Source organism: Larimichthys crocea, chromosome XVII, assembly GCF_000972845.2.
Source record: "Larimichthys crocea isolate SSNF chromosome XVII, L_crocea_2.0, whole genome shotgun sequence".
NCBI lineage: Eukaryota > Metazoa > Chordata > Actinopteri > Sciaenidae > Larimichthys > Larimichthys crocea.
The window spans coordinates 6,878,114-6,903,399 of NC_040027.1; the positions used below are offsets into that span (position 1 = coordinate 6,878,114).

The window sequence follows — 25,286 nt, forward strand, 5'->3', positions numbered from 1 at the left end:
CGTCCTGTCACCTTGACTCATCCAGATTCGGGGAGAGCACTAACATCAGACTGTCAGGAGTCAAAACATCAGGTTCTATAATATATGAGCTAAGAGGAAACATCCTGACAGAACCAGCAGCAGCTGATCTCACTGCCTAGTCCAGCAGCAGTCAGCCCAGAACCAGAACCAGACCCAGCAGCAGCTGATCTCACTGCCTAGTCCAGCAGCAGTCAGCCCAGAACCAGAACCAGAACCAGACCCAGCAGCAGCTGATATCACTGCCTAGTCCAGCAGCATCAGCCCAGCTCGGCGTCTGTCTTTCAGCCTTTTATTTCACCAAGCTCTCACCAACCACTAAAAGTCAGTCCCACATTTACTCTTGTCCGGCGGCTTCTTGCTCGCTCACTCTCTCCTTTTCTCTTCTTAGCTTCCTCCGTCAGCGTCCTCTTCACTCTCTGCTCCTCTCTCTGTCTGTCTGTCTCTCTCTGTCTGTCTCTCTCTGTCTCTCTCTGTCTGTCTGTCTGTCTCTCTCTCTCTCTCCCTCCATCTCATATTGGGGTCATGCGCTTCAGACTGAGGTTGCCATGGCAACTGCCACCTTAACAGGCTCTGTTAGCGCTCGTTAAGTCTCGTCTGATTCTTTATCCTCACGGGAGCATCCGACCCAGCATGCTTTGCAGCGAATGCAGCAGTGTGTGTGTGTGTGTGTGTGTGTGTGTGTGTGTGTGTGTGAGTATCAGATGACAAGAGAGGCAGAGAGAGCCATCACTTGATGTAAATGTGTCACCATGGCGATGGTGGGGGAGATGTGAGCCCGTTACCACAGTAACACAGAACATCAATATGTCAGAGGGTTTTTGACGCACACACACACACACACACACACACACACACACACACACACACACGCTGAGCTCTGCAGCATCACAGAGATTTTCACACACATTATTTCTTCTATCCCTGTGAGGACCCTAAACTTTAAACCTGAGACTGGATTTTAAAAACTCGTCTCGTTGTCATGACGACGTGTGGTTCGAGCATGCCATCCTGTGAATCCACCTTAAATCCACCTTAAACAACAGTCTGGATCCTGTTTCTCCTCTCAGACCTCCACCCTCCTCTTACCCACAATCCCCTGTGGCTGGCCTCCTCATAATGAATGCAGCTGTGACATCTGTGCCGAGCAGAAACACCTGAACAGGTTTTTCTTTCACTTCCTGTCGTAGCGGTTCGACCTCTGACTCATCGTCTCTGCAGTGAAGGTCACCGCCTCATCCAGTCACATGACCGCCTTTAAAGAGCGCACTGAGCATGTGCAGGAATGACCCCCAAGTAATGACCTCACTGAGTCTGACAGAGAGACAATGATGTCCTGACTGTGTAGAAATGAGTTTATGGTCTGTCTAAAACCTGGAGGTAGTCTCTGTGACGTCCCCGCAGACTGTCTAAAACCTGGACGTAGTCTCTGAGACGTCCCCGCAGACTGTCAGACAGAACTTTAATCCAGAGTCATCAACTTTTTTATATTGTAGGAAAACAAAACATGCCCATGTTTGTTTTTATATAATCTGCACTGTAAAAACATAGATAGATAGATAGATAGATAGATAGATAGATAGACAGACAGACAGACAGACAGACAGACAGACAGACAGACAGATAGATAGATAGACAGATAGATAGATATCTAAGTATATTTACAGTGTATATTCAGAGGTCAGATCATAACCGTAATAAACAAACAGAATCAGTGTGACGTGTTTTCAGGCTGATTCAGGATCAGCTGAGCGGAGGCTGAAAAGCAGCCGCAGGCCAAATGTTATCTAACATGAACGTCGGGTCGGTTCAGAGCAGGAACATCGACCCAAACTGACTTCCTGTGAGCCATCTGCTGCCCAGGAGGAGGACGCGGAGGAGGAGGAGGTTCAACATGTAGACCATCATCAGGGTTAGACTGGAACCTACATTGGGTTCTGGTACTTCTGGGTCGGGCCCGTTATCCTCCTGAGTTGTTGAGACTCTTTGGAACACGTCGGCTAAGCGATGCATCACGCTGGCAGCAGGATCTCCTGAGGGGGGCGCCGTCCTGTCCTCGGCCTCCTGACCTCCACCAGGAGCAGCCTGCTGCTCATCATCCAGCCTCCGCCCTCCTGTTGGTGTTCACTGGAGCACAAATACCTCATGCTCCACCTCTTTGGTTTCTCCATCAGTCAGTCAGTGACAGCTCCATCGGAGCCTGGGTGGAGTTTTCGCCTTCACAGCGTGTACTCACTTCATCTCTGCTGTTTCTGGGTCAGAACTTTGTCTCTGCACACTGCTGCTCATGCAGAGATGAAGTCAGCTGTTCTTCTGTGATGACGTCTTTCAGTCTCCGTGTTGGTCTGTCTCCTTCAGGACACGCTGAGGCCTCCGTCCCTCAAACATGTGATTCACGTGTTCCTGAAGGTGCATTCAGGGACTGTCAGCAGAACAAGAAGAGCAGTGTTTGTTTGTGCTAATGTAGCCTCCAGATGAACACACCACGTCAGCGGTGCAGGAGCCGGAGCCAGCTGTGTTCATGTTGGACAGCGAGTTCTTCTGTCTGTCTTTGACCGTCTGTGTGTGTCCTCCACCCGTGTCCTCCACCCATGTCTGCATGTCCTGTAAAACTTTAAAGCTGTGTGAGCTAATAAAACACTGCTCCTCCTCTTTCTCTTTTCTCCTGCAGGAGGCGCTGCAGAGTGTGAAGATGGCCAACGCCGTGGCTTCCTACGACCAGCTGGCCCACCAGGTGGAGGCGCTCCGTAAGGAGAACTCCCACCTGAGGAGGGAGCTGGAGGACAACTCCAACCACCTGTCCAAACTTGAGAATGAGACCTTCGGCATGAAGGTCAGTCTGGACCAACACCATCAACACCAACAACACCATCAACACCATCAACACCATCAACACCATCAACACCAACAACACCAACAACGCCATCAACGCCATCAACGCCATCAGCACCAACAACACAGACAGCATTAATGTTAATGTAATTATGGATCTCACACATAATGTAACGTAATGTGTCCTGGTTCTGGTTCTGGTTCTGGTGCAGGAGGTGTTGAAGCAGCTGCAGAGTAAACTGGAGCAGGAAGCAGGAACTCTGGCATCGTCCGGGCGGAGCGATGTGCTGCACCAACTCAAAGGTCTGAATCTTCTGTCCAGTTCTGGTCTAATGGACTTTAAAGTCTCTCTCAGCGGCTCCACTGGGACCCGTCACCATCCACAGACAAATGAATCCACTCAATCAGCTAACCTGATTGGCTGCCACTGCCTCGTTATGACTCAATCTGATTAAACAACTAATTAATCTCAATTAGTCTGAAATTCAATGAACTCCAACTGAGATTAACAACAGCAGAGTCCCATACAGAGGGAAGGAACAAGGGAAGGAAGAGAGGGAGGAAGAAAGGAAGGAAAGAAGGAAGGAAGGAAGGAAGGGAGGGAGGGAGGAAGGAAGGAAAGAAGGAAGGAAGGAAGGAAGGAAGGAAGGAAGGGAGGGAGGAAGGAAGGAAAGAAGGAAGGAAGGGAGGAGGAAAGGGAGGGAGGAAGGAAGAGAGGGAAGGAACAAGGGAAGGAAGAGAGGGAGGAAGAAAGGAAGGAAGAAAGGAAGAAAGAAAGAAAGAAAGAAAGAAAGAAAGAAAGAATGGAAGGGCGGGAGGGAGGAAGGAAGGAAGGAAGAAAGGAAGGAAGGGAGGAAGGGAGGAAGGAAGGGAGGAAGGGAGGAAGGAAGGAAGAGAGGAAGAAAGGAAGGAAGAAAGAAAGAAAGAAAGAAAGAAAGAAAGAAAGGGAGGGAGGGAGGAGGAAAGGAAGGAAGGAAGGAAGGAAGGAAGGAAGAAAGGAAGGAAGGAAGAAAGCAAGAAAGGAAGAAAGGAAGAAAGGAAGGGAGGGAGGGAGGAGGAAAGGAAGAAAGGAAAGGAGGGAGGGAGGGAGGAGGAAAGGAAGAAAGGAAGGAAGGAAGGAAGGAAGGAAGAAAGGAAGGGAGGGAGGGAGGAAGGAAGGAAGGAGGAAAGGAAGGAAGGAAGGAAGGAAGGAAGGAAGGAAGGAAGGAAGAAACGAAGGGAGGAGGAAAGGAAGGAAGGAAGGAAGGAAGGAGGAAAGGAAGGGAGGGAGGAAGGAAGGAAGGGAGGGAGGGAGGGAGGATAGATGATTGGCTTGTTTGATTGTTTGATTATCGATCAGCTGATTCCTGATGGTTCCTCCCTCAGAGCTCCACATGGACCTCACCAACTACTACGAGCTCAAACACCAACCTCACAACCTGAGGCTGCTGCCCGACGGCCTGGGAGGGGCGGGGCTAACAGGTGTGGGAGGGGTGGAGCTAGATGATTGTCTGGCTCTTCCTTCCTCCTGCTCCTCGTCCTCGGCGGCGGCGAGCAGAGCCAGGAGTCCACTCCGAGTGTCGTCCCGTCTGAGCTCAGCGTCCGGGTTAGAGTCCACTGCTGTCGTGATGCCGCATCACTTCCTGGATGGAGCCCCGCCCAAAACGGCCGTGATCAGCGGGGCGGACGGACGCCAGAGCGACCATCACCTGGAGGAGCTGTACAAGGAGAGGTGAGCGGCATCATGGGAAGTCTGTCAAAGCTCCTGCATCATGTGTTTTGAAGTTTGATTCCAGGTCACCGTGACAACGTCACGCAGACTGACAGCAACATGTCACGTGTGTGTGCGTGTGCGTGCGTGTGTGCGTGTGTGTGTGTTTGTGTGTGTGTGCAGGAACCTCCTGCTGGGGGAGATCGACCGCGAGGAGAGGGAGCGCTGCTGGTACTTCAGCCAGCTGGAGGCGCTGTCTCAGAGACTGTCTCAGCTGCCTCGCATCGACACGGTGAACACACACTTTGATTTTCACAACTTTATTGATCCTCAAAGGAAATTAACAGACTACCAACATTAAAGTGGCTCACTGTATCCTGACCTCTGACCCCTGACCCCTGTCTGCTTGCAGTTCTCTCTGCAGATGGATCTGATCCGGCAGCAGCTGGAGTTTGAAGCGCAGCAGGTCCAGTCCGTGATGGAGGAACGCTTCGGCACCAGAGACGAGATGGTTCAGAGGACACAGGTGAGACCGAGACCACCGGCTGACTCAAACATCAAATGAATTATCTTCACCAAGAAACAAAACAGACAAGACGAAGACGTCTGAACAGATGTTAGAGCATCTGGACGTGTCTGAACTGTGTGTGTGTGTGTGTGTGTGTGTGTGTGTGTGTGTTGTTGCAGATGCGTGTTGCCCGTCTGGAGCAGCTGCAGAAAGAGCTGCAGGAGGCCCGAGGGAGTCAGGAGAGCCAGCTACAGGTCAGACATTCAGACATGTACAGTAACACAGAGCAGATGGTAAACTGTCTGTTGACAGATGTTATGAACATCGAGTTCATCAATGTTGGACCGAACCTGAAGTTTGTTGCTATAAACAGTTCAACCTGCGGGTCAGCACCATTGCATGGCTTTGTGGGTCTGCGGGTTCAGTGTGTTATCTGGTGGACTTCAGGTTTCTGCAACTTCCTGACTGTCAAACATTAAAACGTCCAAGTAGGTCTGAGGAAACTTGATGCTTTACGTGGGTTTGTCTTTAGTTTTCAGCTCGTCTACAGCAGTGATCATGAGTCATGATGCATCGTGTACAGAAACCAGCCGACACAAAGCAAACGTTACTTTAGAAATATGAATTTCACTGAGATCTTTGGTGTGATGGGAGCTGAAGGCGTGAACATGTTTATCCAGGTTGGTCGTAGGTGAACATCGTGTTTCTTTGCAACCTATGATTACCCAGATCCCCCTTCTTTGTGTTTACATGTATCTCAGGAGAGCCTTGCCCTCCAGTCTTCCTCTGCGTGGTTCACTGCAGTAGTCGTTCCCAGTCTAACTCCACCTGACACAGCGACACTGAGCCATCATAGGCCCAGACCCAGAAACCCGGGTACAGAGGCTCAGTGAAAGTGGAGGTGAAGGTGTGAAGGTGGACCATGGTGTCCTGAGAGATGCAGTAAAAGGACAGAGAGCCTTTGGGCCAGTCCAGGTAAACCCCAACTCTGCGGCTGAAGGGTTGGGGTGAGTAAGACCTGAACCTCTTGTTATTGTGGCAGGGCGTGTAGCTTCCCTCTGAACACTCCAGACTCCAGGACCGCTCGTTGTGACCCAGCAGACAGCTCTTTGTGTCTCCGTCTCTGGAAATGCTGTTGTATGTGATGCCGATGTCGGCGCCGCCGCTCCACACCACTTCCCAGTACACCGAGTCCAGCAAGCCCTCCCTGCACAGGACCTGAGGACAACGCTCAAACCGGTCCGGGTGGTCCAGGGGTCGGTGTTCTGACCACACTCGAGTCGCCTTCCTGTTGCTGTCGGTCAGGTGGAGCTCTGAGTTGGCGGTGTTGGGGTCAAAGGTCAAATAGCAGGCATCTAAGGGGCAAAACAAGGAGCAAGATTAGCCAATTCATGGTTTCTGATTTTTAAAGACTTCTGCTTCAGGCATCAAGTGTTCATATCAGTAGGACTTAAAGCTCTATGCAGACGATATTCTTACAGACACGTGAAGCTCAGATATGAAGAAGAAGAAGATATAAAACGAGCTTACAGTTTTTCACCAACCACAAGTCTTCTCCTTGCTGATCCCTGTGAGAGCAGAAATAATCATCATGAATCATAATTTACTGTAAAAATGAAGTTTGTTAAACAGTTTGAACATGACAGTAAAGTGTTTGACTCACCTCATGTCGTCTTCGTTAGAGTCTCTGAGACTTAAGAGGCAGATCCCAGATGACAGAGCCTGCCGAGGAAGACATGGCTCCTCTGATTCTTCTTCTTCTTCTTCCCCATTTATCGTCTCGTCTTCTGCTGACACCAAAGAAGAAGAGCTGTGGCTCCACTCTTCACACTCACATCTCTGCTCAGCTGTAGAGTTCATATATTATATTATATCTAACAAACTGTAAAATAATGTTTTCTATAAACAAAACCCAAACAAAATGCTGATATTGTATAATTGTGCCGACCTTCCTGTGATGTAGGAATCAGTTCCTCACTTTCAAGAGTTTCCTCTTCAGATCCATCCAGTTCATGGTCCTCCAGTTCATCCACTTGGTCTTTCATGTTGTCTGCATCGACTGTCTCGTCCGTCTCCTCAGAGAGGTTTCCCCTAAAGCCATCGTCCATTAGTTCCTCTCTTGTCTCTGGAAATGTCTCTTTGACTGTCTGACTGTTCTTTTGGTCTCTTCTGAACAGACCCTTGAAGGGTTGGTCAGTCCTTTCAGCTCTCAAGACTTTTATCTTGAAGGTGTTGGTTGAGCTTTCCTTTGCAGTGTCTCTCTGTTGTGAAAGACCAATTCTGAAGACGTCTTTGAAATGATTGAAGTCTTCTTTGAGAACGCTCAGAGGGTTGATCATCTTCTCTGTTGACTTCATCTCTTTGTCCTTTGACGAGTTGTTGCTGAAGACGCTGGTTACGTCCTCTTTAAACTGACTGAAGTCCTCCTTCAGAAGATCCAGTGTGCTGCTCACAGGTTTATTTGCGGTCAAAGGGCGGTCCTCGTTGTCCATCTTTGTCTCTTTGTCCTTGAAGACTTTCAGCACTTCCTCCTTCAGAAGACTTAGTGGACCTATGGTCCTGTTTGTCTTAAGAAGGTCTTTCATCCTCATGTTTTTATCCTTTTGGTCTTTTTCATCAGATTCATTCGTCTTGTCGTCTTCACTTTGTATTTCAGGCTCCTGACAGTCATTTTCCAGTGAAGGTTCCTCAGCGAGACTCATTTTCCGTCTTTTGTTCAGTCCAACGTGTTTCAGCAGCGTTTTGTTGCCTCTCTTTATTTCCTGTTAGACGCAGTGAATCGTTTCATTGTTGGAGACTTCATGGAGTACCTGGATGAACAGATCAATGTAGAATTAAGTCAAATGTTAACACCTAATGATGTACATTAACATAACATTTTATTTTTGTAGCAACACATTCTCACTCCAAATACTGCAGCTTGGCCCTGCGCTTCGAATTATGATGCTGTGCGATTCCCCCTAGTGTTCGGGTTCAGGTTTAGAGGTTATAGATTGGGCACCTATGGGCAACTCTAAATTGCCCATAGTTGTGAATGTGACTGTGATGATTGTCTATGTGTCAGCCCTGTGAGGAATTGGCAACTTGTCCAGTATGTACCGGCTCCAACCTGCGACCCTGATAAAGAGGTCATGGAGAAAAGATGGCGGCTGGATGTTAAAATAAGTAACGTGACATAATGTTACGTAACGTGGCGCAACGTAACGTAACTTCAGCGACACATCAGAGCAGGACACGCGTCCATTAATGACTGCAGAGGGAAACCCAGAGCGGCTCATCTGTTTCAGCCTTTGAGGACTTTCATGAAGCTCAGATAAACAGTCAGAGTTAATGAGCTCGCCACTAATGATCTGCAAATCAGTCCACAGAACTCAAACAATGCAATGTCACATTTTCAAACCAACGACCTGAACCCCAAAAGAAATTCAAACGGTTCAACATGAAGGAAATGCAGCTTCAAACATTTAAACCTGGTTTACTCTCAGGTCTAACTTTAGCTCATGCTCAGACTCGTTTAAAGTGAGTCAGATGATCTGGTTTCAGTCGTTCACACAGTCAGATACTCACGGCTGCTCCACGTTTGTCTGATTCACTGAAACCTCAAACCAGACCGGTGTTCTCTGAGCGTTCTCTGAGCGTTCTGTGAGTGTTCTGTGAGCGTTGTGTGAGCGTTGTGGCTGTAATCTCTGTGTCTCTGTGTTTGTGTCGACATTCTTTCATTCAGCTGATTCTGGTTCGACCAGTTTGACTCCATGTTTGACAGCTCGGCTGATGATTGGCTGAGCTGTGTCTCAGAGTTTCAGTCCAACATTTTGAAATAAGAAGCTCGACTTCAGTTTATTGGGGTCAAAGTTGAGTTTAAATATATCTTGGTTACAGTGAGCCATCTTTTCGTCTCCATATTTAAAATAGATTTTAATATTATCATTCAGAAATCTGAACATCGCAGCTTTGTGCTCCACATGCAGCGACATGAAGCTCGTTATGATGTCAAACTGAAACTATCAGCTAAACGAGGCTCAAAAGCTGTTTGTGTTAAATAATAATGAGATATTTAATAAATGTTAAAGTCTCTCAGATCTGTGGCGGGGTCTGCCCCCATGAATAATTAATCATCTCAGCTGTGCTCATTAATTATTTAACAGGCTGAACTCTGACCTTTTGACCCATAAAACCAAAATGAATCATGAAAAACAGAGAAACAAAAACAAAGTGTCGTCATGACGAACGGCAGATTTACAATGATTCGAAATGTTTTCATGTTTTTTGAATTATTAAACTATTAATGAATTGTTTAATGGATTAATTAGATTTAGTTACTTTAGTGACCAACAGAATCCGTTCATGATCAAAAGATGAATCAATAATTAAATCTGGTTGTTGTCAGTCAAATATTAAATAATGATCCAGAACGATTTGAGCTTTGGTTCTGGTTCAGTAGAACTTGAAGGTCTCCCCTCCTCCTCCTGCTCCTCCTGCTCCTCCTGCTCCTCCTCTTCAGGTCCGGCTCGTTGCTATGCAGAGAATCCAGGTCTTTTGAGGCGCCTCAGAGCTGCGCTGTGATTGGCTGTTGCCAGGCTGCAGGGTTGGCACAGAGCGAGTCGGTTCCCTCTGAGAATAACAACGAGACAGAACATCAACAACTGCAGAGCATCAGCTGACCCAGATCCAGAACTGTCTGCGCCCCCTCAAGTAGAACACAGAGAACACAGTCCAGGTCTACACAGACCAGGTCTACACAGTCCAGGTCTACACAGTCCAGGTCTACAGAGTCCAGGTCTACACAGTCCAGGTCTACATAGTCCAGGTCTACAGAGTCCAGGTCTACAGAGTCCAGGTTTACAGAGTCCAGGTCTACAGAGTCCAGGTTTACAGAGTCCAGGTCTACAGAGTCCAGGTCTACAGAGTCCAGGTCTACTGAGTCCAGGTCTACAGAGTCCAGGTCTACAGAGTCCAGGTCTACACAGTCCAGGTCTACAGAGTCCAGGTCTACAGAGTCCAGGTCTACAGAGTCCAGGTCTACAGAGTCCAGGTCTACAGAGTCCAGGTCTACAGAGTCCAGGTCTACTGAGTCCAGGTCTACTGAGTCCAGGTCTACAGAGTCCAGGTCTACAGAGCTGGTTCTTTGGTTTTCAGCTGTGTTTCCTCTCGCTGGCGTCCATTTTGTTGTCATGTGCAGCCGCTCGTGTTTAATGGAGGTTTGGACCAGAGCCACAGATTCAGTCTGTGAAACACACACACACACACACACACACACACACACACACACACACACACACAGCTTCATTTGGATTCAGACTGAAATCCTCGGAGTCGCATCAAAGCTTTCATCCCCCTTTCATCCATCCCGTCACATCACCATGGTAACACCTCAGGGCGTGATGTGTGTGTCTGTAGACAAAGAGGGATGTGTGTGTGTGTGTGTGTGTGTGTGTGTGTGTGTGTGTGTGTGAGGTAGTGAAATGAACGTTTGTTTTTGTTCGATCTAAAAACCTCGGGCTGATCTGGAATCTGTCAGACGACGTTTAAAAAAATCCTGAAATGAAGAAAGAAAAAACATTCAGCAGACAGACAGATAGATATTAATAATTAATAATTAATAATTAATAATGAATTAACAGCCACTTACAGAGTTACTAAATCAATCGTTTTCTTCTTTCAGCTTTAAAAGATTATTGTTTTTATAGTAAAACATCGTCTGCCTGTCGGATTTAATATTCAGACAGACGATCAGGTCAGTGTTTGTTTTGTTGCACCATAAAGAATATTTCTTTATATGTATTCTAATATTTCTACATGTTTTACTATAAAAACAATAAAGGTTGATAAATAAATCAACCCAAATTAAAATCATGAACTGTGCGAAACCTTAAACGTCAATTAACAATAAATTTGTGACATTTTTCGTTTTAAAAACTTCTCAATAATAATAATAATAATTGTTGCTGAAGTCAAAGGTCAAAGGTCAGGAGTTCAGAAAGTGTTCAGGAGCCTCTGATGTCTGATGCTGTATTATTTATTGACGCTTGGCCAAGGAGAATTAGAGACACTCTCAAAGTTCATCAGAAGTGCCTGAGTCGGTCTCACATTCTGCCCAACTCATCCTGGTGGATCGACTTTAAACCCCAAGATAACAGCACAAACACTACACGCCCAGAATGAGTCACAGAGAATGTCTTTACCCATGGAGGTGTTATTGTCAGCATGTTCTAGTCTGGAGACACAGATGTCTGTTTACGCAGATTGGACCGTCAACAACAAGCTATCTACTATGTCTATGAAGGCAGCAACAGGTCTCTGTGACCCTGGACACCACAGTGTGGAGATAGACTGGCACCCACTGTTCCCAACCAAAGCCAAACAACTAATACTACAACTTCTTCTTCTTCTGTGCAGCTGTCTGGAGCTGAGAAGCCCCCTGCTGGAGAACCAGAGAATAACACGTCGTCAGCTGCTGCAGCAGGAACTGAAGCTTCTGCAGATGGAGGCAGCAAGGTGAGACATGAACACACCACAAGAGTTAATGAAGGGTTAATGAAGCGTTAATGAAGCGTTAATGAAGCGTTAATGAAGGGTTAATACAGAGAGACATCGTGTGCGTCTGAAGTTCATTTGGAAGAATTTAACTTCACCTTCAAATTAAAAGACACCAAATTAATAATTTATCATCAAATACTGTATTACAAGTCCTGCATATATACTGATATAAGTAGAAGTACTTCATACTTGCACCTGACCCCTCTTCAGGTGGAGATGGTCTTCTGGCTGCTCTCCATGCTCGCTAACAGAGATAAGGAGGAGATGTCTCGGACTCTGCTGGCTCTGTCCAGCTCTCAGGACAGCTGCATTGCCATGAGAAAATCTGGCTGCGTCCCGCTGCTGGTCCAGATCCTGCATGAAGCTCCGGGTACCAGCAGCGGGCCCGGGGAGACCTCAGCGGGCGGTACAATGATGGGCTGCAGCCGAGAGGCCAAATCCAGAGCCAGCGCCGCCCTCCACAACATCATCTACTCCCAGCAGGACGAGGGCCAGGCCCGCCGTGAGATGAGGGTGCTGCACATGCTGGAGCAGATCCGGACCTACTGTGACAGCGGCTGGGACTGGATCGAAAGTCATGCAGGGACACCTTCACCCGCAGGAACCAAAACCACCGGTGAGTCCAGTTCCCTCTAAACCTGAGTACCTATAACAACCAGCGCCTCAGGTTTGTTCTGTACTCATTAATGAGCCCTGAAACCTTCTGTCCTATCCTTCATCTCCAGACATACCTGAACCTGTGGACCCTCAGATCTGTCAGGCCATGTGCGCCATCATGAAGCTTTCCTTTGAAGAGGAGTACCGCCGCGCCATGAATGAACTAGGTTCGTCAAACATCTCCAGTTTTTCCCGACATCAGTGACACGGTCTGCTCAGAGTTTCGTGTTTTCTTCCAGGTGGTCTGCAGGCGGTGGCTGATCTGATCCACCTGGACCAGGACATGTACGGCATGCAGAACGACCCCATCAACATGGCGCTGCGCCGCTACGCAGGGATGGCAGTGACTAACCTGACCTTTGGAGACGTCGTCAACAAGGTCCAGAGAAACACCACACAGTGGACGTTAGCCTTAGCATGCTGTTAGCTATATCATTAGCATCATTAGCTTGGGCTCAGATGACTTCCTGCTTATGCATCAATGATTATGAGATCAAATGAACACGATGATAAACCGTCATCTGTTAGTTTAGACTTCATATGAACTGAGACCTGATGTTGGTTTTTCTCTAGTCCCAGTTTGTTTCACCTCCACCTCGTCTCCCTTCAGGCCACCCTGTGCTCAAAGAAGAGCTGCCTTCAGGCTCTGGTGGCCCAGCTGGCCTCAGACAGCGAGGAGCTTCATCAGGTGGTCTCCAGCATCCTGAGGAATCTGTCCTGGAGGGCCGACATCAGCAGCAAGAGAGTCCTCCGAGACATCGGCTGCGTGTCTGCGCTGATGACCTGCGCCCTGCAGGCCACAAAGGTAACTGAAAACAAACCAACCCCAACCAACCCAATCAACCCCAACCAACCCAACCAACCCCAACCAACCCCAACCAACCCAACCAACCCAACCAACCCCAACCAACCCAACCAACCCACTCACATGAAGTGCAACGAAACAACAAAAGAAACAGAAAAGGATTTCTCCTTATGGGTGTAAAATACTATATTAAACCTTAACCCAGGGGTAGATAAGACTCTGCTTTGTACATGTCCCTTTGTTTTTTGGTTTGTTCCATATCATTGCTTAAAAAAACAGCAGTTCGCTTAGCTTAGCCTAAAGTGGAGAAGCAGGTGGACCTCTAAAGCTCACTTACAAGCTTTATCTCTTTTTACGCTGGTTCGTGTGCTGGACAACACGTAGAGACTTTGGAAGTTACTGGTTCCAGCCAAGAAGTAGTGAAGTGCAAAACGTTCCATGAAAGGTTTCCATTGTTATGACACTATCTTTTTTTTTTCCATGTTAACCCTCATAATGTTGATGTTAAGGTTTAATTTATTTATTGTCACTCAGTTCTGCGTTACACCTTTATTCTTACTTCAGTCCAACCCGTTACCACAAATGTTTCCCTTTCTTTTGGAATTTTGGGCCACTAGACCTCGTTTATATGAAAGTATACTCTGCTGTTGAGTTAACAACAGTCAGACTGACCCCAAGGACAACACGAGGTGTTTCTATGTGTTTCTGTGTCGGTAAAATAAAACACTTTTTTTGTTTTGCTGGTTTTCCAGGAGTCGACCTTGAAGAGTCTTTTGAGTGCTCTGTGGAACCTGTCAGCTCACAGCATCGACAACAAGGTGGCCATCTGCTCGGTGGACGGAGCTCTGGGCTTCCTGGTCAGCACGCTGACATACAGATGTCAGACCAACTCACTCGCCATCATCGAGAGCGGCGGAGGGATCCTTCGAAACGTTTCGAGTCTGGTCGCCACACGGGAAAACTATAGGTAAGTCAAACACTGGCTGAGTAAAGGAACATCAAACCTTAAAAGTTATTACAGGTTCATTTTTATACCGTAATGAAATCAACAGAAATGTCAAGGATCAGTGATTTGTAGGAAAATGGGCAAAACCACTGGCACGATCCATCAACTTTTATATATATATAAATATTAACTAAAATAATAATACTTTGCTTCATGTGGATCGAAGAAATTTATTGAAAAGCCTTTTCGTTGTTTCTTCTCAGGCAAATCCTCAGGGACCACAACTGCCTCCACACTCTGCTGCAGCACCTGCGGTCCCACAGCCTGACCATAGTGAGCAACGCCTGCGGGACTCTGTGGAACCTTTCTGCCCGAAGTCCAAAAGACCAGGAGCTTCTGTGGGACCTCGGTGCAGTTAGCATGCTGCGCAACCTTATCCACTCCAAGCACAAGATGATAGCCATGGGCAGCGCCGCAGCTCTAAGGAACCTCCTCACCAATCGACCCCTGAAATATAAGGATGCTGCAGTCGTATCTCCCGGCTCCTGCATGCCCTCGCTCTACATGAGGAAACAGAAGGCTCTGGAGGCTGAGCTGGATGCCAAACACCTAGCAGAGACTTTTGATACCCTTGAGAAACAGAGCCCCAAGCACTTGACCCTAAACAAGCCTCTACGGCACATTGAAAGTCTGGCAAAGGATTATGCGTCTGATTCTGGTTGTTTTGATGATGATGAGGCTCCAAATGTCTCCAGCAGCCTGGACACTGGGAGCTTTTCTATGCTGTCCATGTTCCTTACCAACTCTAACTTCCTGCAAAACCAGCCACGTAAGAGAGACAGTGAACCTGAAAGAGACATAGATCCGCCTCACATGGCTGAGAAGAGACACGCACCTACTGACGATGTAGTATCTGCTGCTGCAGAGAAGCTCGCCAAAAAGATCACCAACACGGTTGCCAAGATCGATAGGTTAGTGGAAGACATCACCATGCACACATCCTCAGAGGACAGCTTTAGTCTCAGCTCTGAGGACCACCTGGCAGACTGGCCGTATGGCCTGGATGAACTTAACGAAGCCAGAGCAAAATCATGCTCTCCCTGCCGTCTCTCTGATACAAGCAGCTTGGCCCACAGAGAACGCCTCAGTAGAGCCCATGCCCTCCTGCGCCTCAAAACTGCCCATACAAGTGTGTCAACAGACAGCCTGAATAGTGGAAGCACCAGTGATGGCTACTGCGGCAGCAAAGACCAGATGCGACCTGTTCCAAGAGCCCTAATGATGCAACAGCGACCCAACCAGCTGGATCTCAAGGTAGCCCATCAAGATTACCTTAACCTAGGACCTTCTGTCCTGAATGAGACTAACCAGCAAGATATTCCTGAGAGAGACTCTGTGGACAACAAAGATGTGAAAGCTTTAGAGTTCAGCAGCACAGATGCAGAAAAGAACCAGGATCAACCTGTGCAAACACCTGTCAGTGCATCCACTAAGGTGTCCTCTGATGTCAGCATGACTTCAATTAAACTGTCTCCTTCCTATCAACAGGTCCCGCTCATTCAGAGCGTGGCCAAATTTGGAGTAGCAAAGACAGCTATCAATGTCCAGGCTGCCCAAGCAATGAGGAGGCAAGCATGGGTACCGACTGTGATGACTGGGGGGAGTATTACAAAATTTTCTCCAATGACATCCACCAGAAGCCCAACCATCGGGACGATGGAGACAGTCCAGAAATACTCGGTGGAGAACACCCCGATTTGCTTCTCCCGCTGCAGTTCACTTTCCTCCCTCTCTTCTGGCGATGGAGCGCTGGATGGACAAAGTGAAAACGAGCTGGAGAGCGACTCATCACTAGAAATAATTGAAGTGGAGGATGAAGAAGTGGTGAAGAGAGTTGAAGAGGATGAAACTCTGGAGGATCTGAGTGACAGCCAGCTGCTGATGACAGATTCAAAAACCTTCCCCAGCAAAGAAACCGATCCCATCGAGATCCCCTGTCCTGCCAAAAGGGAAAAGGTGTTCCTTAGAGGAGCTTCACCAGCCATACTTGAAGACAGATCTCCATCCAGTTCATCTGAGAACTACATACATGAGACACCTCTAGTAATGAGTCGCTGTAGCTCCGTCAGTTCACTGGGCAGCTTTGAGTCTCCCTCTATTGCCAGCTCAATCCAAAGTGATCCATGCAGTGAGATGATTGATGGAACAATAAGCCCTAGTGATCTTCCTGACAGCCCAGGGCAAACCATGCCTCCCAGTCGAAGTAAAACTCCATGTTGTGTTGAGTCAAATGGACCAGAAACACAGGCCACAGGAATATCAGGACAGTGGGAAAACAGCCTGCGAAAGTTCATGGAGATCGCAGACTCCAAAGAGAGGTTTAACCTTCCTCCTGACCTGGACACCATGATCTACTTCACTGTGGAAAAACCCACTGAGAACTTCTCTTGTGCTTCAAGTTTAAGTGCTCTGCCTCTTCATGAACACTACATACAGAAAGATGTGGAACTGAAATTGACCCCTCTACTCCAGCAAAATGACAAAAATCTCCCTTTCCCTGATGAGGATGAGCAAGGACTTGACCAGGGGGAGAGATACAGTGAGGGCAACTCGGACGACGACATAGAAATCTTAAAGGAATGCATCAACTCGGCAATGCCCTCCAAGTTCAGAAAAGTAAGACCTTCACTGATGACCACCATCCCTCCTCATATTCTGAATTCCAGAAACCCAATACATCTCCCAGTGTACATGATGCTACCAAATGGCAAAACCCAAATGTGTCCTGGGAGGAGAATTGTCATCCCACAAAAGGACTTCAAATTTGATGATTCATCCTTCACTGATTCTGCAGAAGGTACACCTGTTAACTTCTCCAGCACAACATCACTAAGCGATGAAACACTTCAGTATCCTGTAAAGGACAGAGGTGCTAAAGACTGCACCGCTAAAGGAATGAACAAACAGGAACTGGTCGATGATGAGGCAAAGAGGATTGAAGACTTGAGGATTTTCTCACACTTCCACAAACCCAACAGGATGAACTACCCACCTGAGATACAAATGAACCGAGCAACCAAACATGTGATTCCCACTCAGCGGGTGCTGATGCAAAGCAAAGAGGTAGCTGATAGAGTGGCAAGCCAAAGAAATCGTGATCAGTCTCCTAACCAACAAAAGAGGAGGCAAGGTCAAGGTCCCATCAGGAAACTGGAACTGCCTGTTATAAAGCAAAACACAGACAGTAACCTTAATGTGGGAGCACAAAAAGGAAACGCAATGTTTCGACAGATGACTCGCTCTTCAGAGGACAGTAACGGCTTCTATGATGATGAAAATGAAAAAGAGGAAGCCATGAAACGAACAAGTAGAAAACAGACCAGGGAAGCAAGTAGAAATGCTCTCTCCCGGAGCATGACAAATATTGGCAGGATTGATAATCCCCAAAGCAAGTCCAGAGGGTTTCACAGGATAAAACAGAACCTGATAAAGGATGAATCCCTGGCATGTTACTCACTCAGCTCATCTCTCAGTTCACTGAGTGATGCTGAGTTTGAGGATCATAAATCAAAAGCCCAGCAAATATGGTACAAGAACAGACACAACAAAACACTTAATATGGTGCAACAAGCAAAGCCTATGACAATTCATAGCCAATACGAAGAGCCAAGCTCCCCAAGCTCTGTAAGCATGGATTCAGAGGATGACCTTCTTCAGAAATGCATAACATCTGCCATGCCAAAGCAGAGAAGAAAGCTTGCTGCCAGGAAGAAGAAAGCAGAAAACACTCAGAAACAGAAACAGAAGGCCTCTGATGGGTGGAACATGGATGAGGAAATGGATAGTGATGATACGGCATGGGATAAAGATTCAGACCTCAACAGTGTTGAATGGAGAGCCATACAAGAAGGTGCTAATTGTGTTGTCACTGGGCTGCAGGCATCAAAGTCTCAGGAGCCATCCTCTGAAGAGACTGAATCAGTCCTGTCATTCATGTCGACATCCAGCTTCACACCCAAAGAAAGGAAGTTTGCTAAAGATAAAAAGGCAAATAAACCTCTTGACTTCGCTCAGCGCAAGCCAGTTCCAAACTTACCGGTGGTTTTCAGAGGCAGAACAGTGATCTATACACCGAAAAAAGAAACCGCTCCATCACAGAGACCTCCTCCCAGGAAAGTGCCAACCAAGTCAGATGCTCCTAAGAACCCGAACCTTGCTCAGCACAGATCAAAGAGCCTTCACAGATTAGGCCGTCCCCAGGAAAATGAATTATCTTTGCCAAAGAGAAGCTCTACTCCACCTCCAAGGATACCAAAAAGTTCATCCTCTGGATCATCACAAAGCTCTACACCTTCTAAACAGTCGCAGAAGAAGATAACATCCCCAATTCAGGCAAATAAACCCGTCCAGAAAAAGAATGCCTCACCAACTACTCCACCAGCTAGTAGTCCCCCTGAAAGAAAGGGACGCTCTCCTGTTGTGAATCAAAATGAAAAATCTCCACCGCCTAAAACTCAGAAGTCACCTGTCCGAATCCCTTTCATGCAAAATTCAGTCAGACCCAGACCCCTGTCTCCTCTGGTGACAAACCAAACAACCTGCAGACAAACCAGTCAGGTCAGTGGGAAAAGGGTGCCACCCCCCAATCGATTTGAACTGGTCAGGATGACTTCAGTCCATTCAAGTGGTGGTGAGTCTGATCGCAACGGATTCTTGAGACAGCTGACATTTATTAAAGAATCAAAGAATGCACTGAGACGCGATGGCTCTGGACGCAACGTGCCTGGATCTCAGAATGGATCCCCCCGTAGAGCAGTTCCTGGAGCTTCAGCTGTCTTCCTTTGCTCATCACGCTGTCAGGAACTTAAGGTAGCTGTGCAAACCCAGAGAAGGGTGCAAGTAAAAGGTCCAGGACAAGCACAGCAAGTCCAGAGGCCAGACTATGGCCAACAGAAGCAGACTACAACCCTCTCCAGAGCAACCTCCAGTGAAAGGGACCTATCTGCAAGACGCCCAGGCAGGAGAACAAGCTCTGAAAGCCCCTGCAGGGTGGCTCAGCGAAATGGGCCGGGTAGAGTGTCTGCAGTCAGGCAGGAGCAGCAAGACAAAGATACCTTTAAACGTCATGCCTCATCACCAAGCATAAACATACTGAGCAGAGTGACCAGCCGTTCTTCCCTCCGCTCTTCATCATCTGATTCGAGTGGAAGAGCAAAGAGCGAGGATGATACAAAGAAGAAAGGGCAGAGATCTGCATCTCGGATAAATGACAGAGTCACCTGGAGGAGGATCAGGGATGAAGATGTACCTCAGATCTTGAAAAGCACTCTGCCAGCCAATGCATTACCTCTGGTGCCTTCTCCTGATGGGGAAAAGCCAAAGCCACCAGCTCTTCCAGGAAAACTGCCAACCATTTTACTTGCTTCACGCAAGACAAGTGATGCAACAGTCCAGACAGAAGACTTTTCTAACAAGACCAACTCGAGCACTTCTCCAACAGTTGATGCTCCAGTGACGTCAGAAGAAGTGGCTCGACTGGCACTACTCAGAAAGATTAGTGCCACCTCCGGGGGTGACGGAGATTCAGACGGGTCCCTGAGGAGCCACAGCACCGTCTCCACAGGAACATCAGACAGCCATGTGGGTGGAGTTGTCCATTTCCGCCAAGGATCCCCCAGCAAGGCCGCCCGAGTCACTCCATTTAATTACACCCCAAGCCCCATGGTCTGCTGCCTACAAGACGCAGAGAGCCAAGCAGCCACAATCAATGAGAAGTCACGGGGGAAAAGTGAGTCGTAGGACGTTAGGTGGACGACGTGGACTCTCTCCTGTATGAAACTCAGCACTCAGATGGACAGACAAGGAGTGTGCTGGTCCCTATACCTCGGGTATTGACCCTTTCCCCATTCACTCACTGCATTCAAAGTTTTTCTCCCTGAACAATTGATCAAGGCTTCCATCTACCATTCACACAGGGTTGGATGTATGCATTGAAACAGGTCTGACACAAACAGACCATCAATAACTATGAGAGATGCACTTCATAGAAAAACATCACATGAAACAGAAGTGCATCTTTTTGTACTTTTTTGTATTTGTAGAAAAATCATTGCCTGGTAGAAACGTAGTGGAAACTTAAAGCAAAAGACAATGAATTGATTTCAGCACATAAATCTCCATCGGTCTCCTCGACAGAATCGATAAAAGAACAATATTATGCAAACTTTTGAAGGATTACTCAGCTGGACTTTTACCTGATAAGGTACAAACTGTGGTGGACTGTTGACAGACTCTCACAAGGACACAAATACACGGACATGTGAAGTCTTTTTTTTTTTTTTACATACAGTACATCAGCGCTTTGGGCCTTTGCCTCACCACTCACTGAATATGATACTGTACCTTTCCTGTTCCATGTGAGCTCAGTGGGGTTGGCGGTTCTTCAAATTAATAATGCAATCACCTTTATTCCATTTGTCTTTGTTCTTTTCACACTTCAGCTGTAGACGTCTAGATTATTTATTCCTGTACTGAGATATACTTTGTAGCTGTTTTTAGCAGCTCAGTATTCCGTAGCCTGATTCATTTGGAGTGCATCAAAAAATCAATTTGAAGGGACTGATTTGGTGTGAGCTACAGACCTGAAGGTTTAGAGTTAGCGATAAAAATCAAAGTATTTAATCTGCCTGATCAAAATTCAGTATTTCTATGGAGCAGTCTTACTCAGTGATTTGCAACATTGCCTGCAATGACCTAAGTCAGTGGCAGATTTACAATATCTAGATATCGTCATATAGCCCAACCCTTTGTTCAGATTATTAATTTGAGGGTATGATTCATCATGAATCACAGATTTTCACTCCGACACCCTGCTGGACTCTAGTCTCATCACTGCTGCAGAACATATTATAGCAAATACTGTCATTTTCCAGACTCAGCTGAGTATCTTCACACTCTCCTGTACTCTTTGTCTTAATCAGTATTGTAAATAACTTGCAGATATATGAAATCTTCAAAGCTTCCCAGTGGGCAAAAGAATCTCTGACAGCATGCCAATATATTCACCGACTGTACACATACCTTAACATTGTGGATGACAACAACAACGTTGTCATTCACTGGTAAAATACTTTATAAAGCCCGGTGAGAGCATTACTAGCCATCTGTATTCAAGTGCCGCAAAGACCTATAATGCTATAAACCGTCAGCGTAGATGAACAAAGCCTCCATAATCAAATGTGACATTATATTTGTGTTTGCTACTAGATTCAGACACTGTTTGCTGTGGAGTATTTCCTGTCAAGAAACAAACGGCGGTCAGGCTTTGAAGGGTGCATCACCACTGGAAGTCTTTATAACGTGTTAATATCTGCTTAACTGTGTTGCTGTAAAAGTAGTGATAGGTCGAGAAGAAGTCGAATATAAAGACGATAAATATTCTCTGTAGTTGTACCATCACTCCTGTGCACGGAGATCAAGATGCTGGACAGAAAGAACATTAATCTACACGAGGGGGCTGTTTATTCAGAAGAACGAGGTTTTGTATTCACGACTACGACCCTACTGTATTTCCAAAGCATGTTTTGAGTACGAATAAAGCCAGAGTAGCCGTTGAATGCAAAACCTTTAAGTGCCAGCGGCCATTTTAAGATATATAAGTGATACGTCACCCAGTTCTACTGTATCAAACACTCACCTGCTGTCGTGGGTTCAGATGAGGGTCGATCAATGTTCAGAATAATTTAAAGGAACTAACAGCGACACCTAGTGGAAAAAACTGGTACTGCAGTAAAAATTCAAACACAAACAGACTAACTGAAACAGTGGACGGTGCCGCTGTGGCAAACCAAGAACATGAAATGACCTCTGATAAAGTCAAAACCTTTTTGTCCCTCATTTGAGCCCATAGCTGCTGAGTGTGAAGACAGTTTTGGGGTGAAAGAATCACTTGAACAGCCCCCAAGAGTTAAATCAGGATGAACATTGTGTGAATGAGATGCACAGGGAATTTGGCTCCACGTTCAAACACCATCAGAAGGTTCTGGAAGTTCGACTGCCATAAGTGTCGGCGGTCTTGTTCAAGTCCGACTGGAGATGAGATCTTAGACGAGTTCACGTCCAATAATGTAGCTCTCGCTCTTCATTTAACTTCTTCCAGTTCTTAGACTGAATATTCTGCTTTAAAAAACATAACGTGCATGCGACTGAATCAGTGATCTGATCAATTACCAGACAACCCTTTAGTTGGTGATGTCACAGGTCGTCATGGCAGCGAGGTCCCAGCCTTCAGGGCGTGAACAAGGCCACAGCGGCGTATGGCACCATGTGAAATAGGCAAAGCAAGAGGTGTGTCATAATAAATGTTTTCATCTAATAAAAAGTGACGTGTTTCATTAAACTCACGTGTTGACTTTCCTTCACACTGTGACAATAACAATACGTTGGAGAGCTGGACTTTGACACCAGAGGAAAGGTTAACCACCGTCGTACAGGTGTCACACTTTACACTCTGTCAGAGCGTATACAGCTGGTGTTAACATGTGGACACAATCACCAAGTCATACTGTGATCAGACCACCTTAAACCAGTTTTTAAAGGTGGCCTGGGACTCATGAGACCACATACATGTTCTATAGTGTAAAGTCAAATGTGTCCCGGTCCACCGGCTGTTTACCTGTTTACCTGAAGAACCATCTGACCTGCTGAGGCCAGCAGCAGATGTTTGTGTGTGAAGTTTTACCTGCAGACATTTAGCAGTGAGATGTTTGAACTTGAAGAAACATTTTATTGATGGTAAATATGTCAGGAACTAACTTCACTTCATCGTGAGGGTCCGTATTATACAACAGGAATAATATGACCCTGTGTCACTGCTCGTACAGGCAGCTGACTGCTACTTTAATAAACATGCATCACTGTGTGTGACCACCAGGGGGCGCCACATGAGACACAAACAGTGAAGAGCTGCGGATTCAAACACAACCGGACCGGTACACGGTACTCTGCTAGAACATCTGAAGGAAACAAACTAACAAGTTCATGTTCAGTCTGAGATGAATCAGTTAATCAATAATTCTGATCTTTGATTATAATTGTGCCGACTCGTTTATCGTGTCCATCGTTAAACTGATCAAATAAATTAGGTCAGCTGATGATGTCACTGATCACTTCAGCGACAGTTCTCAGGTCCGGCTGAGAACCTTCAGCGGAGCTGCCGGGTCCTCGGCACCGGGAGCGACCCGGACTGAGAAGGAAGTCTGTAACGGGTCGAGGTGAGTCAGAGTGTTTGACCTTTGACCTCCATCACGTCGTTCTCCAGCTGTTCCCCCGCAGCTCGAAGCTCCTCCCTCTGCTGCAGCAGCCGACCTCTGACCTCCTGAAGCCGCTCGTTCAGCTCCAGGTACTGACGGCACTGCTGGAACCGGGACTCCACGTCACTGTCTGCAGGCCGGGCCGAGTCTGAGGACAGAACCAGCCAGTAAACTACAGGAGAACAGCCAGCAGACTACAGGAGAACAGTCAGCAGACTGCAGGAGAACAGTCAGCTAACTACAGGAGAACAGCCAGCAGACTGCAGGAGAACAGTCAGTAAACTACAGGAGAACAGTCAGCAGACTGCAGGAGAACAGTCAGTAAACTACAGGAGAACAGTCAGCAGACTGCAGGAGAACAGTCAGTAAACTACAGGAGAACAGTCAGCAGACTGCAGGAGAACAGTCAGTAAACTACAGGAGAACAGTCAGCAGACTGCAGGAGAACAGTCAGTAAACTACAGGAGAACAGTCAGCAGACTGCAGGAGAACAGTCAGTAAACTACAGGAGAACAGTCAGCAGACTGCAGGAGAACAGTCAGTAAACTACAGGAGAACAGTCAGCAGACTGCAGGAGAACAGTCAGTAAACTACAGGAGAACAGTCAGCAGACTGCAGGAGAACAGTCAGTAAACTACAGGAGAACAGTCAGCAGACTGCAGGAGAACAGTCAGTAAACTACAGGAGAACAGTCAGCAGACTGCAGGAGAACAGTCAGTAAACTACAGGAGAACAGTCAGCAGACTGCAGGAGAACAGTCAGTAAACTACAGGAGAACAGTCAGCAGACTGCAGGAGAACAGTCAGTAAACTACAGGAGAACAGTCAGCAGACTGCAGGAGAACAGTCAGTAAACTACAGGAGAACAGTCAGCAGACTACAGGAGAACAGTCAGTAAACTACAGGAGAACAGTCAGCAAACTACAGGAGAACAGTCAGCAGACTGCAGGAGAACAGTCAGTAAACTACAGGAGAACAGGCGGTAAACTGCAGGAGAACAGTCAGTAAGCTACAGGTGAACAGTCAGCAAACTACAGGTGAACAGTCAGTAAACTACAGGTGAACAGTCAGCAAACTACAGGAGAACAGTCAGCAGACTGCAGGAGAACAGTTAGCAAACTACAGGAGAACAGTCAGCAAACTACAGGAGAACAGTCAGTAAACTACAGGTGAACAGTCAGCAGACTGCAGGAGAAGGAGTGGGGTAGGTGAGGAGGTTTAAATCAGTCTCTAAACCACTAGTGTAGTCCAAGTCCTGCAGACTGGACCATTTAACAGGACTCAGGGGGTTCTGGTCTGGGCGGGTTCACCTTGTCCAGTCCGCTGCAGGATGCTGAAGACCGGGTCATCGGGAGCCGCTCTGCCAACGTCCTCCAAGATCTGATCCACAGTGGGGGGGTCCGGACGACTGGGCAGAACCACCCGCTTCTTATTCTTAGAACCAATATTCATCCTGCTGCAGACAGACAGGCAGAGAGACAGACAGACAGACAGACAGAGAGACAGACAGGCAGACAGACAGAGAGACAGACAGACAGGAAACAGTCACTTCATAATCCGGTTAAATACTTCACAGCCGATTTTAACTAAAATACTTTTCAGTTCATAAAACACGTCCGGTACCGACACACAGAGCCGCTCGGTTCTACACACAGCGGATACAGTTGAACTCGTTCTGTGTGAAGAACCGAACCGGGCCGGGCCGCAGCTCCTCGGCGGCTCGTACCAGAGTTCAGTCCGCGGGCCTCAGCGCTGATCCGGGACCGGAGGACAGGAACCGACCAGATGCTGCTGAAAACAAAGCACTGCTCAACAAACACGAACCGGGACAGAACCGGACGGACGTGACGTACAGCACGTCAAAGTTACCTGCCACGTCACAGGGCACGCACAGAGGCCACGCCTCCATGTAACGTCATCATCTCGCGTCTGCTCAGTGAGCTCAAACCAACATATAAATAAATAAATACATATATAAATATA

At 47.1% G+C, this 25,286-nt stretch overlaps 3 protein-coding genes across 6 annotated transcripts; 1 reads left to right on the forward strand and 2 right to left on the reverse strand.

Annotated features, from left to right (window-relative positions):
- The first annotated feature begins 1,697 nt into the window (after window positions 1-1,697).
- On the forward strand, window positions 1,698-22,391 carry apc2 (APC regulator of WNT signaling pathway 2). The gene is made up of 13 exons (XM_019253868.2): window positions 1,698-2,851; window positions 3,063-3,153; window positions 4,216-4,561; window positions 4,724-4,832; window positions 4,953-5,066; window positions 5,228-5,302; window positions 11,445-11,543; window positions 11,796-12,201; window positions 12,311-12,409; window positions 12,482-12,621; window positions 12,853-13,047; window positions 13,800-14,014; window positions 14,257-22,391. Exons 1-13 carry the CDS (start codon window positions 2,540-2,542, stop codon window positions 19,790-19,792), a joined length of 7,737 nt encoding a protein of 2,578 aa, XP_019109413.1. The 5' UTR covers window positions 1,698-2,539; the 3' UTR covers window positions 19,793-22,391.
- LOC109136974 (tripartite motif-containing protein 14) lies at window positions 5,534-10,440 on the reverse strand. 4 transcript variants are annotated; one of them, XM_027290396.1, is made up of 5 exons: window positions 8,616-10,440; window positions 6,997-7,858; window positions 6,712-6,895; window positions 6,579-6,616; window positions 5,534-6,403 (listed from the first exon to the last, which is right to left on the reverse strand). In XM_027290396.1, exons 2-5 carry the CDS (start codon window positions 7,748-7,750, stop codon window positions 5,844-5,846), a joined length of 1,536 nt encoding a protein of 511 aa, XP_027146197.1. In that variant the 5' UTR covers window positions 7,751-7,858; window positions 8,616-10,440; the 3' UTR covers window positions 5,534-5,843. The 4 variants fall into 4 exon arrangements, with proteins under 4 accessions (XP_027146197.1, XP_019109415.1, XP_027146199.1 ...); XM_019253870.2 differs by having other exon boundaries at window positions 7,954-10,440; XM_027290398.1 differs by having other exon boundaries at window positions 6,712-6,835; window positions 7,027-10,440.
- Window positions 22,392-22,757: 366 nt separating the features above from the next.
- cxviih19orf25 (chromosome XVII C19orf25 homolog) lies at window positions 22,758-25,205 on the reverse strand. The gene is made up of 3 exons (XM_010751622.3): window positions 25,030-25,205; window positions 24,614-24,759; window positions 22,758-23,452 (listed from the first exon to the last, which is right to left on the reverse strand). Exons 2-3 carry the CDS (start codon window positions 24,753-24,755, stop codon window positions 23,271-23,273), a joined length of 324 nt encoding a protein of 107 aa, XP_010749924.2. The 5' UTR covers window positions 24,756-24,759; window positions 25,030-25,205; the 3' UTR covers window positions 22,758-23,270.
- Window positions 25,206-25,286: the final 81 nt, after the last annotated feature.